This window comes from Nicotiana attenuata, chromosome 4 (assembly GCF_001879085.1).
Source record: "Nicotiana attenuata strain UT chromosome 4, NIATTr2, whole genome shotgun sequence".
Lineage (NCBI taxonomy): Eukaryota > Viridiplantae > Streptophyta > Magnoliopsida > Solanales > Solanaceae > Nicotiana > Nicotiana attenuata.
The window spans coordinates 795,972-809,530 of record NC_031992.1 but is presented as its reverse complement, the minus strand read 5'-3'; the positions used below and the strand labels follow the sequence as shown (position 1 = coordinate 809,530).

The 13,559-nt window shown below is 35.4% G+C and overlaps 1 protein-coding gene across 1 annotated transcript; it reads right to left on the bottom strand.

The window, feature by feature from the left end:
- Positions 1–7,876, bottom strand: LOC109224784 (BTB/POZ and MATH domain-containing protein 4-like). The gene is made up of 4 exons (XM_019389304.1): positions 7,125–7,876; positions 5,337–5,682; positions 4,825–5,101; positions 1–683 (listed from the first exon to the last, which is right to left on the bottom strand). Exons 1-4 carry the CDS (start codon positions 7,538–7,540, stop codon positions 496–498), a joined length of 1,227 nt encoding a protein of 408 aa, XP_019244849.1. The 5' UTR covers positions 7,541–7,876; the 3' UTR covers positions 1–495.

The window sequence follows — 13,559 nt, the reverse complement described above, 5'->3', positions numbered from 1 at the left end:
TAACATCAAAGAGTAAGAAGTCCAGATCACAATCAAGAGGACCTTATAAAGTTCCCAGCCAGCTATTACAAGCCAAATTGCTTCCTCCAGTTCTTAAGGAAGCTCTCACCTTTTAACTAGGCTGTTCATCAAGATGGCTGTTCATCAAGATTGCACAATGCGATAACATATGCTTGAAATACAAACAACACTATCCTTCAACTGGGAGGAATTACCTACTCATAGTAGCAATAGCAAGAGGTACGGTGTTCCATGATCAAGTTTTACCTTACCTAGTTCACAGGAACCAATACTCAGTGTTATTATGAAGGTACAAACTGGCTATTTGTCACTTTTCAGGTTACCAATATCACACAAGAGATGTTCATCAAATTTCTTACAGACAACTAATGAACATTTACCTTTCTATTGCTAATGTTGTAATTTCCCAACATTTCCAGCACATCCCCTTCAATATACAATACAACAAATTTTAACAATTTCCTATTTCTAAAATCAGGTCCTTTGCCTAACCCTCCTTCCATTGGCATCACCACCGTCTGAAAGCTGGGCCCACACACTTTTGGACTTACCACCTCCACTGCTACAATCATCCTCACAACCAGCCACAGTTTTAAGAAGCTCTGACTGAAGAGAGGGGCTATGCTCTTTAAGGTATTCGAACCCATCCGATTGCATGACAGCTGCAAAAAATAACCAAGTAATATATGAGTGAAAACCTCTTGTGAAGAAAAGTACAGAACACAACAGATGCAAATTTCAAAATATGGCAGTGGTCAAAGCCCGGCAACTTAATGACAGTCTTCAGCCATTAGATAGGCAAGGGAATGTGTAACAGCCGCATTCATAGCAACATTAAAATTAATAGAGATCTCTTACTGGATAGCATAGCTTACCCTCTAAAAAGTTACAGACCTCAAGAAGTTATTTTCACACTTCTCTAGAAATTTCTGATCCTCTTAATCACTTTCAGATGGTTTACCAGAAAACTTATTTGCAAACAAAAGTCAAAATCTACTTTTACAAGAAGCGGGCTTCATAGTACCCACAAAGAGCACCAGAAATAGCACATGCCGATCTATGCTTTGCACCCAATTACACATCCTATCAGTTTTTTTTTTTTTTTTGGAGTGGGGGTGGTAGGGTGCATTATTCCTTCCTAAATAGTTTAGGAAAGGCTATGACAAAGCCATTTAACATCCCTTCATACTCGAGCCAAAAAGCTGCTTTGCTAAGTACCGTTACTTTTTGCTTTAAAAGTGTATGGTCTTGATGGCTAAAGCTGTTTCAATATCGAGATGAAAAGTTGTTAGTTTCTGTACTCTTTGCATCTTCTTGGTGCCTTTTAATGAATTTAATTTAGATGAAAAGTTGTTAGTTTCTGTACTCTTTGCATCTTCTTGGTGCCTTTTAATGAATTTAAGTTACTTCATAAAAAAAAGTTGTTAGCTTCTGCTTCTATCTTCTTCTTCTTCCTTTTTTTTTGATAAGGTAAAAAAAAGAAACTGGAAATAGTTTCCAATTCCATCTTTACAAGAGGTTTGACTCCATAGTGCACCCTTTAGTGGCACCCCAACTGCCAAAGCTGCTTGACGTGTGTATTTCTTGCTATCCGTACTATAAAATCCTTATTAAGCTCACCTGAGACATACTCAACATTCAAGCCAAAAGCTGGCTCTGCATGAGCACCACAGCTTACCCAGAGATAGTTTAGAACCGTGTTGATAGAAAAAACATTTCCCTTTTGATTTACAGCAATTTTTCGGGAGAGGGCAGGGACGAGAGAACAATATACCCGTGCAGACGCATTTTAAATTATCATTTTCATCAGTTTCCGTAAAAAGTAATTCCGGTTGTTAAAATTTTTGTATGAAAGATGGAACTCCAAGTACCAACCAAAACCGCTCATTCACTGTATTGCAATTAGCTAAATAGGGACAAATTCTTTTTAGCGAGTCTCCAGCAACTATTTACATGTATTGCAAAGCTATATATGATCTCATTCTTTTAGAGAGCCGTTAACAGCCATTTACAATCATATTGTGCTCGAACAAATAGCACTCTCTCACTAAGTATCCAACAATTCTGTCAGAGTTTATGGTGGTTTTGCAATGAAGGAAATTTCTATTTTAGTTTATAGAATAGTTCACATGTCCTAATTATTATACAATCATTCAGCAGATAACTTCTTTGATTTCAGCAGTTCGAAAAGTTCACAGGAAAGTTTACACTGTCCTCACTATTTACATCAATTTTGCAGATAAGTTGATCTTATATAGTTCACATATATAAGATTTAATTTTTTGGGAGTCATTAACAGTCATTTAAAATCACATTGAGCTCAAGCTAATAGCACATTGTCACAAGTTCCCACAAGTTCTAAATTAAAGAATTTACGGGGGGTTGACAGTAAGACATTTCTTCTTTTAGTTTATATAAACATTAAATGTCATCCCGAGTTTACGTTTATTCATTGGATAGCTAATTTGATTTCAGAAGGTCTGCGTTCACACTACCCTCCCCAGACCCCACTTGTGGGAATTCACTGGGTTTGCTGTTGTTGTTGCTGCTTATTATATTACATCCATTCTGCAAATTAACTTACTTGTCTGATCTTACATTGCAGTCAGCTAATATGATCTGAATTATTTATCATTAGAAGTGATTTTGCAATTACAACACACTCAAGCTAATATAACTGTGTTACTGTGTACCCACCGATAAGAATGAACCTTAGGCCTAACTCAATCCCAAAAGCTAGCTTATGAGGTGAGGATTGCCCAAGACCATATAAGGAGACCAAGACACCCATTACCCACCGATGTGGGACACAACTCAACACCCCTCCCTCACGCCCAGGCCTGCAATTGGAGCGTGGACAATATAAATGGGGGCCAACATCGGTAACAATAAATTGGGATGAGCATGGCTCTGATACCATGATAAGAATGGACCTTGGGTCTAACTCAATCCCAAAAGCTAGCTTATGAGGTGAGGATTGCCCAAGACCATATAAGGAGACCAAGACACCCATTACCCACCGATGTGGGACACAACTCAACCCACCAATTCTGTTTTAACAGTTTATGATGGTTTGGTAGTTAGGAAATTTCTTCTTCGACACAAAGTCAACAATTTCCTTATTTACATACATTCTGAAGGTAATTTATTTTTATTTCTCAAAATAGGTGTTGGACCCCATATACACCCATTAATCGCAGTAAAAATATAACTAACCACTAGGCCTGAATATAGAGATGCACAAGAGTGGAACACCCAGAAATGTGAAGACAAATGCAAGGCAAGATATAGGTTTTATAGCAAAATCAGCTCACTTCCTTTGGTGCTTTTGGCAGGTGGAAATGACACAAGCAAGGCATGTTAGAGGCTTAATATCCGAATTAGACCTTCGTGCTTTGTGGTTGGTAGATTGAGTTGGGGTTCATTCTTAAACAAGAAAAGAGATTCTAATCAAAATGGGAGCTTTTTCTTATCCCCTCCCCCAGGGAGCTCGCAGGTGCAATTTAAGGGGATGTAGTGACTGGTAAAAGTTAACTTGGTGTATTAACCCATAAAATCATCTATAATGGATTTGATGTCTGCATCAGCAAGTTAAGTGACAAGAGGGTCCATGCCAAAGTTCACAAGCTCAAGACTATCTCTGTTGTCCTAGCTCTGCCAGATGAGGATAGTGATCCACTTCATTCATTTCATTTTCCTGATAAGTCACTTCATCGGTTTCACTATTGAGTTTTTTCCTCTTTTGCTTTGTCCTTGTGGATGTTCTGCCAATGTCAAAGTGACAAAAATGGGATTGGCTGGAGATCAGAAGTTCTTTTTATATGGGGCTTGCTGGGCCGTATGCAGAGGTATATAGTCGGGATAATTGCACCCTTGTTATATTTGCATGAAGAAAGGGAGTGGGGGAAAGAAATAAGAGAGAAAGACAAAGAAAGAAGTCCTTTCACTGCTCAAAGAAAACAACTTAGAAACCAACAATTCTCGGAACAGATTCAACTTGAAAGAGCTCTCTTATCTGACCTCAGGAGATGCAACTTTCTGTTTCCTCTGCTTTTTCATGAGAAGATAGAATTCCCTATCAACGAACAAAGACTAAGCCTTCCAACTGTAATTTTCTCTTTCTCCTCAATACTAGTTCAGTATAATTGTTTTTTTTTTATAAGAATAGTTCAGTATAATTGTTTCAGCTCGATTGCTATCTAAAGACACTAAGGCGCCCTTTGTTTTTATTAAGATTGAAATTTCTGAAACACCTAACGGTGTGACCTAGTAGTCAATGAAGTGGATGAAAACCTTAGAGGACCAGGGTTCAAATCCCAGCATAGACAAAAAAAATCACTAGGTGATCCACGGGAAATGACTTGACATACAAAATCATACTATTGGATCCTTTTGTCATGAGTTACCAAGGATCCGCACATACGATTATCAGTCTAAAATAATGATCTACTTTGTGGAAATTATAGTGCCCAAGAATGAACAATAAGAGAGACAGAAGCAAAACATCGAAAAGCATTAGAAATTGTATCCGTGCCCACTACAGCTAGATTACACTACATAGATAAAAGAAAAGAGATAGACAAGTGGGTGGCAACAATATTTGACAAGGAATACTGACTGAAGTAGTGGTAGTGGTACAACAATGACAAACATGATAAGACTATGAAATGAGAAGATATAACAAACTATAACATTTATTTTGTTCCAATCCAACCCATGTGGTGATGCAAAAGAATTGTTATTCCAAAAGCATGAGTTCTCTGCATAGAAGGGAACATGACGCAAATATAAAAAGCCTCGTACCAGCAAGATTTTCAGCAGCGAATCTTAGGCAAACTGTTTTGAGCTCAGTGGCATGGTAACGGTCTGCTAAAGCGAGTATTTGTGCAACAGAGTTGACAGAGATATCTTTGCAGAGATGAGACTCACACAACCTCCTGAGTCGTGTTAAATTATACCGATCAGCTGCTGATAGCAATTTTGCTGTCACAGTATCAGATATGCAGGGGGCAGAAGAAGTACTAGTTGCTTCTAGCTCTTCTTCTACAAGAGCATCTTTGTATACAAAATGCAGCATAACCTTGCACGAAAAGAAATAGAACATTCCAAAGAACAGCGAGTTAGAGCTCCATTTCTAGTTAGAAAGAGTTCAATCTATTTTGCCAAAAGCAAATGTTTTGTTGAAGAAGCAATTACAGTAAGAGAGGCGGAGAATTATGATAATGATATTAAAAACAGATTTACATTGAGAAAACAAGAAGAAACAAAATTTCTAAGACGGAAATAGCCATAATATGATAAAAGTAAATGCTCACTTTGAAGACCTCAGGTTCCATATCTGTAACCACAATTTCCTGCTCATCAACATCCTGTCCATCAAAGTATTCAGAGCGGAATACAGGAGAACGAGCAGCCAATACCAACTTATGGGCATGAAACTTTTCACCAGCCACATTGAAGATAATATCAGAGCCTTCCATATTTTCCAAAAGCATGCCAAAATGCGCTCCAATGTCAGGGTCTGGGACCTGAATTGTATGCAAGCTCGAACAGTCTATCGTAGAGCGCACAACTCCCACAGTGCAATTAATCTTCAAGCAGTCGTCCTTCAGATAATCTGAAGTCTCGAGCATTCCTCGTCTAAAAAACCGTTTGTATCCCCTATATATCAGACAGATAAGATAACAACTTCAGAGAAAGTCTTGAGTTGGAGTTAAAAAATTAAAGAGGAGAAAAGTTTGCTCAAGTAGTTATTCAAGATGCTATAAACAGGATTCTTCTATTTTTCTTTTTCTTCAAGTTCCTCACAATGGAAGATACCTCAAATACTTCTCACTCAAATAGATACCTCGGCCTGCAACAAATTTTCTTGATGATAAAGCCCCGAGTCAATTGAGAGCATTTTGATTCCTAGCCCAAAAGGGAAGCACTTCTGTTTGCAACTAGCAATAGGGGGAAACAGTATGAGAAAGGAGTCCCGTACAAAGGGTATAAGAAAAAGTTTCTTACCTTATTTTAGGCAGGTTAGCGCGTATTTATTTGGGTGGAGGCAGATGACGGATTACGCTAATTGGATAGGTTTAGCAGTCGAACCTTAGGTTTGATCCATAAAGGACAAGTACTACTAGCAGCACAGATATGGCATCTTCCACTCTCTTTGTTCGAGTTACAAGGGTCACACCAAGGACGGAGAATGAGACAATCACCACTTGGGGTAAGAGGACTAGCAAGGAGAATAAGGCAATTTGGAGGACCGCATCATTACCTATTTTTATGATTGGATTCATGATACTGATTCTGGTTCTGAACATAAATGAAAAGCAACAATAATTGACTTAACACAAACATGATTTCAATGTGGGTCTATCTCTACCAACTCAACAACTAGCTTTTGGAGTGTTATTAAGGTTCTAACAAAATTCTGATGACTTGATCTTATTATAAGAACAGCCACAGTAGCATTCAGTTAATCAATTCTTTAATGCCTATGCCAGCCCAAAAAAATTTACTTTTCTTGGAAAGCAACTACTGCAGCATTGTGCTAGCTATCTTGGCGGTCAACTTCAACCAATCTAACTATTCTTGTTTGCTTGAGTATCAAATTGGAACTCAAAGATATCTTGAACATTTAACATGTATTTTATTTTAATTCCTCATTTGCAATATCTTTGGAAGTAGTTTAGATAGAGTTTAAGTTGTAAGCACTGACGGTGTAAAAAAAATACTTTCACACAATCAAGTCATTTAAAATGCAATTGCACCCAAAGATGTGGCCTAGTGGTCAATGAAGTGGATGAGAACCATGAGGTCTCAGGTTCAAATCCGAGCGAAGGCAAAAAATACTAAGTGATTTCTTCCCATCTATCCAAGCCTTGGTGGATAGAGTTACCTAGTACATGTTGCTGGAGGGACGTGGCATGTATTCCATGGAATTAGTCAAGGTGCATGCGCAAGCTACCCCAGAAACCACAGTTATACCAAAAAAGTATGCAAGAAACTCTAATTTATAGCATTAACTTGTCTGTGTATATAACATGATTTAATTTGAATAAGGCAACACTATGTTCAAGAAATTGTCTAAATTACAAGAAGCAACACATTACCACATGCTGCCACGGTACTTCAAGGTGTAAGGCCCGCTCTCAAGAGACCTATCGAAGTGACTATGAACCTTATGCTTTCCTTTACCACTCTGATCAACCAGAGTCAGCTCAAACAAAGCCCTAACATCCGTTCCTTCACTAGCCAAAGCAATAAACACCGAAACATATGCCGAATTATCCTCAGGGTTCTTCCCGTCCGGATAAAAGTAAATCGCCCACTGGTGACCGCCGACGGTGAAAGTATCACTAGCGATGTGTTTTCCAACTCCCATCCCTTTAGCTAACGAATAACCTTGGATCACAAAGCGGTGCGAGCCGTTAATTGTATCGGTCACGGATTTTGAGCTCGTCGGCGGTGATAATTCGCCGACGGTGTTTTTATCGGAAACGTGAGTGATCATTGGCGGTTCCGACATGTCGAATTCCCCCTATTTTCCTGATGCTATAGTTGCAGAAAGGGGACTTGAACGGAATTTTTTGAAAAGAACTGGTGATAAATGGGAAAGAATGAATTTCGTTAGGGTTTATCTTTTTGAGCTTACGCACAATTGAGGAGGAGACAAGAGTCGTAAACTTGGAATTCTGATCTCTTTTGGGGAGAAATTTGGAGCGAATGGAGATTGGAGTACTTATATTGTCCTGCCTTCTATTTATAGAAAGAATTTTTTTAGAAACCTGTTATCTGTTGATGGTGCCTCTATTCATGGAAATGACTCACTTGAGTTCTCGTTCAGATTTCAGACTCTTTTGTTTGAAAGGTTTCAAAAATGATATTTTTGGAGTTCACTGTTTATCTTATTTTAGGTAAAAGATTTGTTGAGTTAAGGCCTCATTTTTTATTTTTATTTTTAAGATTAAAACGTCTTAATCTGAATACACATTTAAATATTAAGATGTATACTAAGATTAAGACATCTGAATCTGAATACACATCTGAATATATTAAATGTGTATGAAGATCTGAATAGAAATAATTAAGACTGTTTGATTTTTAATATCTGAATGTATAAAATTTATCTTTATTTGAAAATTAAAATAAACATAAAATTCAAATGAAATACTAACTAATTTAATATTCTATCAATAAAATATATAGTTTTTTAAAATATGTTAGTGGTTGGTGGTGATGGCTAACGGCTGAATGCCGACTAGAGGCGGTGGTTGGTGGTAGTTTTGGTTGATGATGGTGGTTTATGCTAGTAGCTAGTAGTGATTGGTAGCGGTGGCGATTATGATTGAGAATGGTGGTTGTGGGTGGTTATAGTTAATAATGGCTGGTGGTGGTAGTAATTGTGACTGAGGAAGGTGGTGGGTGGGTGGTGGTAGGTTATAATGATGGGCAGTGCCTGCTATGGTTTGATGGTGATGGGGTGGTCGGTTGTGGCAGGTGAGGTGGATGAGTGTTGATTGTGGGTGAGAATGATGGTGATCAGAGTGGTGGAGATAGTAGGGGGTGATGGTTGATAATGGTGGCGGCTATGATTGAGGATGATCGTGCCGTGGTGATGGTGGGGGTGGTAGTGGTGGAGGTGGAGGTGGTGGTGGGGTGGGGTGGGTGGGAGTGGTGGTTGAGTATGGTGATTGTGGCATGGTGGTAGTTGATAATGGTAGGTGGTGACCGCAGTTAATAATGAATATGTGATAGCATCTTAATGAAATTAAATCTCTGTTATAGATCTTAATCATACAGACCTATTCAGACCCATTAAGTGGTTGTGAAGTAAAAAAAACAAACGCACTTAATGATTAAGATTCAGACTTTAAAAACAAACGCACTTAATGTCTGAGAACTGAATGATTAAGAATCAGACCTCCATTAAGTTCAAACAAATGAGGCCTAAATTACCCCATGGCTTGGCTGGTGAAACGTACCTACATTATGGCAAAAAATGGCTGTAAATAAATTTTGCAGGATCAGATAATTTAAGTATTTTATAGATATATTTCAGGCAATAGAATTTATTTATCACTTAGTGCTGGCTAACGATAAATTGAAAAGAAGAGTAATTGTTCTCATTTTTATTATTGTCATTCTAAATTTCAAAGCTTGTGTATGGGCTCTACGATGTATTTTCATCAGATTGACCTGATCAATCAAATGTTTTTTTTTTTTAAACAATTAACTCAAATAGTCGTTAACTAACAGCCAAAACATGAAAATAGATAAGGAATAGATACATAAATTACCCATCAAATTTGTCCGGAAAAATCATTTACACACTTTAACTTTACGGGCGACCTATGTCCCTCCTATTCTTGTTTGGGGTGAATTTAAGACCACCCTAAATGGTGACGTGGCAAAGAGAGTAGCTTCACTCTCCCAATCTCGCGTGTAAGAGGGAAATTTTTTTACTGTGTGGGTCCCTTTTTCGTTTACTTCTTTTTTTCTTATTTTTTTCTCTTTTTGTTTTCTCTCTCCACCTTTTCTTCTTCCTCTCACAATTGCAAAAATTATTTTTTTTAACAAAATATTTTTTGTAAAAACATATTTGTAAAAACTGTTTTTTTTTTTTTGTAAAAACAGATTTTTTTTTTCAGTTTTTAATAAAATATTTTCGTTTTTTAAGAACTGAGAAAAATATTTTCAACAAATTATTTTCGCTTTTGAAAAAAGTTTTTTTTCTTCATTTTTTCAGTTTTTTAAAGATTTTTTTTGCAAAAAATGGAAAAACAAACTTGTAAAAACTAATTATTTTTTTGTAAAAACAGAAAAAAATTGTTTTTTAACAAAATATCTTTGTTTTTTTAAAAACTGAAAAAATTATTTTCAACAAAATATTTTCGTTTTTGAAAAACATTATTTTTATTTTTTCAGTTTTTTAAAAGAATTTTATTTTGTAAAAACTGGAAAAATAAATTTGTAAAAACTATTTTTTTTTGAAAAAACTGAAAAAAAATCGTTTTTAACAAAATATCTTTGTTTTTTAAAAAATGAAAAAATTATTTTGAACAAAATATTTTCGTTTTTGAAAAATATTATTTTTATTTTTTCAGTTTTTTAAAAGAATTTTATTTTGTAAAAACTGGAAAAACAAATTTGTAAAAACAGAAAAAAATCGTTTTTGAGCAGATATTGACACGTGGCGCGCGTGTACTACACACCCCACCACAAGCCTGACTAAGTGTTACCAATGGGGTATTAAATTCACCCCAAACAAGAATAGGGGGGACATAGGTCGCCCGTAAAGTTAAGGTGTGTAAATGATTTTTCCGGACAAGTTTGATGGGCAATTTATGTATTATCTCTAAGGAATATGAAATGTGTAGACAGTTTGATATCCTTTGCATTCGGACCAAGCAATAGTTTGGAATGGGCTCAGGTAATGGGCCTTCTCTTTTTAGCTTTGGATCGGATAAAATGGTCATGGGGCCGAATTCCTCTTGGGCTTTGCTGATCAGCCCAATTGTTTTGGACAAAATATAAAACTGATCGGTCGGTCGGTCGAAAATAATTGGATTTTCTAGTCAAAAAGTATATAAAATATATATTATATGTATATAATACATATATTTTCCAAAAAAATATTTTGCTGAATATTATTTTTGGGACCGGCTAAAAATATATATTTCTCTTTTTTTCCCCCTTCTTTTTAGGTTTTTGCTTTTAGTTTTTCCTCTCTCCTCTTTTGTTTTGCTGCTATTCTTGTAAAATTAATGATATCAATGATAAGAATGAAATAAACAAGACAAAAGAATGGTCACAATAATCAAATAAAAGGGACAAAAGAAAAATGAGGTGAAATGACATTAGAGCGTGATGGTGACATGAAATAAATGATTTATAGTTTTAGCAATATAATAATTAAAAAAATATGACTCTAGAAGTGAAATAAATCAATTTAATACAGAGAGATAAAAATGGAAAGCTAAACTTCAAAATAAATAATAAAGGGAAATGATTGGATATGTGGGACAAAATTAGCATTTCAACAACTAGGTATCGTATTACTTATTTTATTTTATTTTATTTATTTATTGCTCTTGTGAAAGCGAATGATGAGAGAGACGACACCATTTGACTTTATGTGTTGGGGAAATCATACTGTAAAAGAAATTGATAAGATATTTAAAAAGTGAGAAAAACAAAGCTATGCATTAGTTGTTTTCTTACTTTTGTTGTATTGGTGTGGACTGTTGTGGCACATGAAAACAGTATCCTATCCCCATGGCATAAATCCCAAGCAAATCACGTGAAACCTTATTATACTGTCACGTGCTTTCTCTTTTTTGGCTTCTTATTATTTTTGAGACCCAATTAATTTTTATTAGCACTGCATAAGACTATTAAAGAAAAATTAAATCTCTAGTTCCATTACAATCTTTAGTGATTGTTACGTGCTTCCTAATCATGCAAAGTTACACTTTTGTGGTTGGTAAATTTTGAAAGAGTAAATATTTTTCAAGAAATAATAATAATAATAATAATAATAATAATAATAACAAATCCAGTTTGATTTCACGGGTGGTGTCTGAGGAGCGTAGTGCGTATGCAGTCTTTACTGCTGCCTTGTGAAGATAAAGAAATTATTTTCGATAGACCCTCGACTCAAAAAATATATACTAAATTTGTTAAAAAGTGAAACATAATAATTTGTTTTTATTTTTTTACTTTGGCATTTCTCCTTCAATCAATAGTAAATATTCTGCGGGTTGTATAAAGGGTAAGTTGTTATGAAATACATATTATATGGATGTCCACTAATCAAATATAACTCCCACTACTCTTCTCCATTATGTAGATAACCCTCACTACTTCTCACCATTATTGTTGTAACTCCCTCACCTTCATAACCTACCCATGATCTTCCTCCATGATCTCAAATGCTTAATGGCATACTTATGGAATTCTTTTGGTATACCTCTATGTTGTACTATAAATAAAGGATGAGAACTCATTTTGTAATACACTTGAATACATGGAAGAAATAAGAATCTCTTCTCTCTTGCTCCCTACATTCTTGTCTATTTTCTTGTTTTATATTATTACTTTGAGCTAAGTTTTGTAACACGTTATCAGCACGAGTCTCTATCCAATTGAGTTACTACATCTACAAAATTGTCTTACATCAGAAAAAGCATATGTCTACTGTGCCTGATATTCCTCTGGAAGAGATGAGTTTTTCTTTTCCATTTAGCAATTTCAAATAATGGTATGAAATATAATAAAAGGAATAACAAGGTTGAGGAGACTAGTACATCGTGAAAAGGCATATAATGCTAAGATACGTTTTCTATTTTTTTTTTTAATTAATTTATTTTCTTGTTAGTTTTTCTCAAAGGTTCTTTATTTGTCGGGAAAATTTCCAATACTAAGTATTACTTTGTAAAGTTGAAAATACTTAGATGTAAATTAATTACTACTCCATATTTTTCTTTCTAATATTTATTGTAAGTTTAGTCTAATCTCTTTCACCTAATGTTCAGGTTAAATGTTATATGAGAATCAGAAGCATATAATGATGCAGCTAAATGTTACATACTAAACCAGAGACCAAAGATGTACATAAATTAAGGAGCTACGCCAGCTTTTGCAAAGTGATTTGAAGAACTTTGATTCCTTTGTTACCAGTAAATAGATACTTATTGTGTAACACATATATGAGTTTACCTTTATTACTATTAAAAGTAGTATACCATGAAAGTCTCAAGGGTGAGTCTACTTTGGCATATTATGCCATTAATGAAGGATAAGACGGTGGGTTCAAGTCCCAACGCACCATGAGGGTAAGACATCGGGTTTTGAGTCTTGATGATCCATGATTGTAAAAGTTGGGTTCGAGTCCTAACTCATTATCTTTATATGGGTCAAGCATTGGGTTTGAGTTCCAATGCACCATATGGATGACATAGTGATGACTAAAGAAAAATAATGTATTTTTCATGGAAAAGCATGAATCTTGTCCCACTTGATTTGCACCATTCTTGAAGTGAATGTGGTAGCAATGCATAATAAGTAAATGAAGACAAGTGGTTGACCAATGAACATGGGCGTGCCATTGATCAAAAAATAATAGTCATCATTATGGTAATTGTAAAAATGAGAACTGTAAGGGTTCTCGAAGTAATCCTTCAATTGGTGAAGGAAATATTTACCATCAAATTGGTATGAAAAATTTATAAAGCACGTCGTGATAATTATACTTCATTCTTTGAAGAGAATGTGACTTGTGCATTGAGAATGCAGATTCATTCCTGAAGGTGAATGTAACAATATGTGATAAAAGTAATGAATAAAGACGTGCAATGTATGATTAGATACACACCACAACTCACCTCTAAGGGAGGTTTGAGAGAAAGAGAGATAATGAATATTAGTGTGTGATTACATGAATATGTCATTGGTTGCGTACATGTGGTACGCCAAAAATAATTTGACATGCCTTATAAAAAGTTATTAAAGGCAAAAGTAAAGCAAGAAATGATTTTGCTTATGAT

What these genes read in the sequence shown, in the direction of transcription:
- LOC109224784 (XM_019389304.1), bottom strand. Translation starts at nt 7,540, where the DNA reads ATGTCGGAACCGCCAATGATCACTCACGTTTCCGATAAAAACACCGTC. An exon ending in AAGTACCGTGGCAGCATGTG is followed by an intron (nt 5,683 to 7,124) that starts GTAATGTGTTGC and finishes TCTGATATATAG; the next exon opens with GGGATACAAACGGTTTTTTA. An exon ending in TGGAACCTGAGGTCTTCAAA is followed by an intron (nt 5,102 to 5,336) that starts GTGAGCATTTAC and finishes TTTTCGTGCAAG; the next exon opens with GTTATGCTGCATTTTGTATA.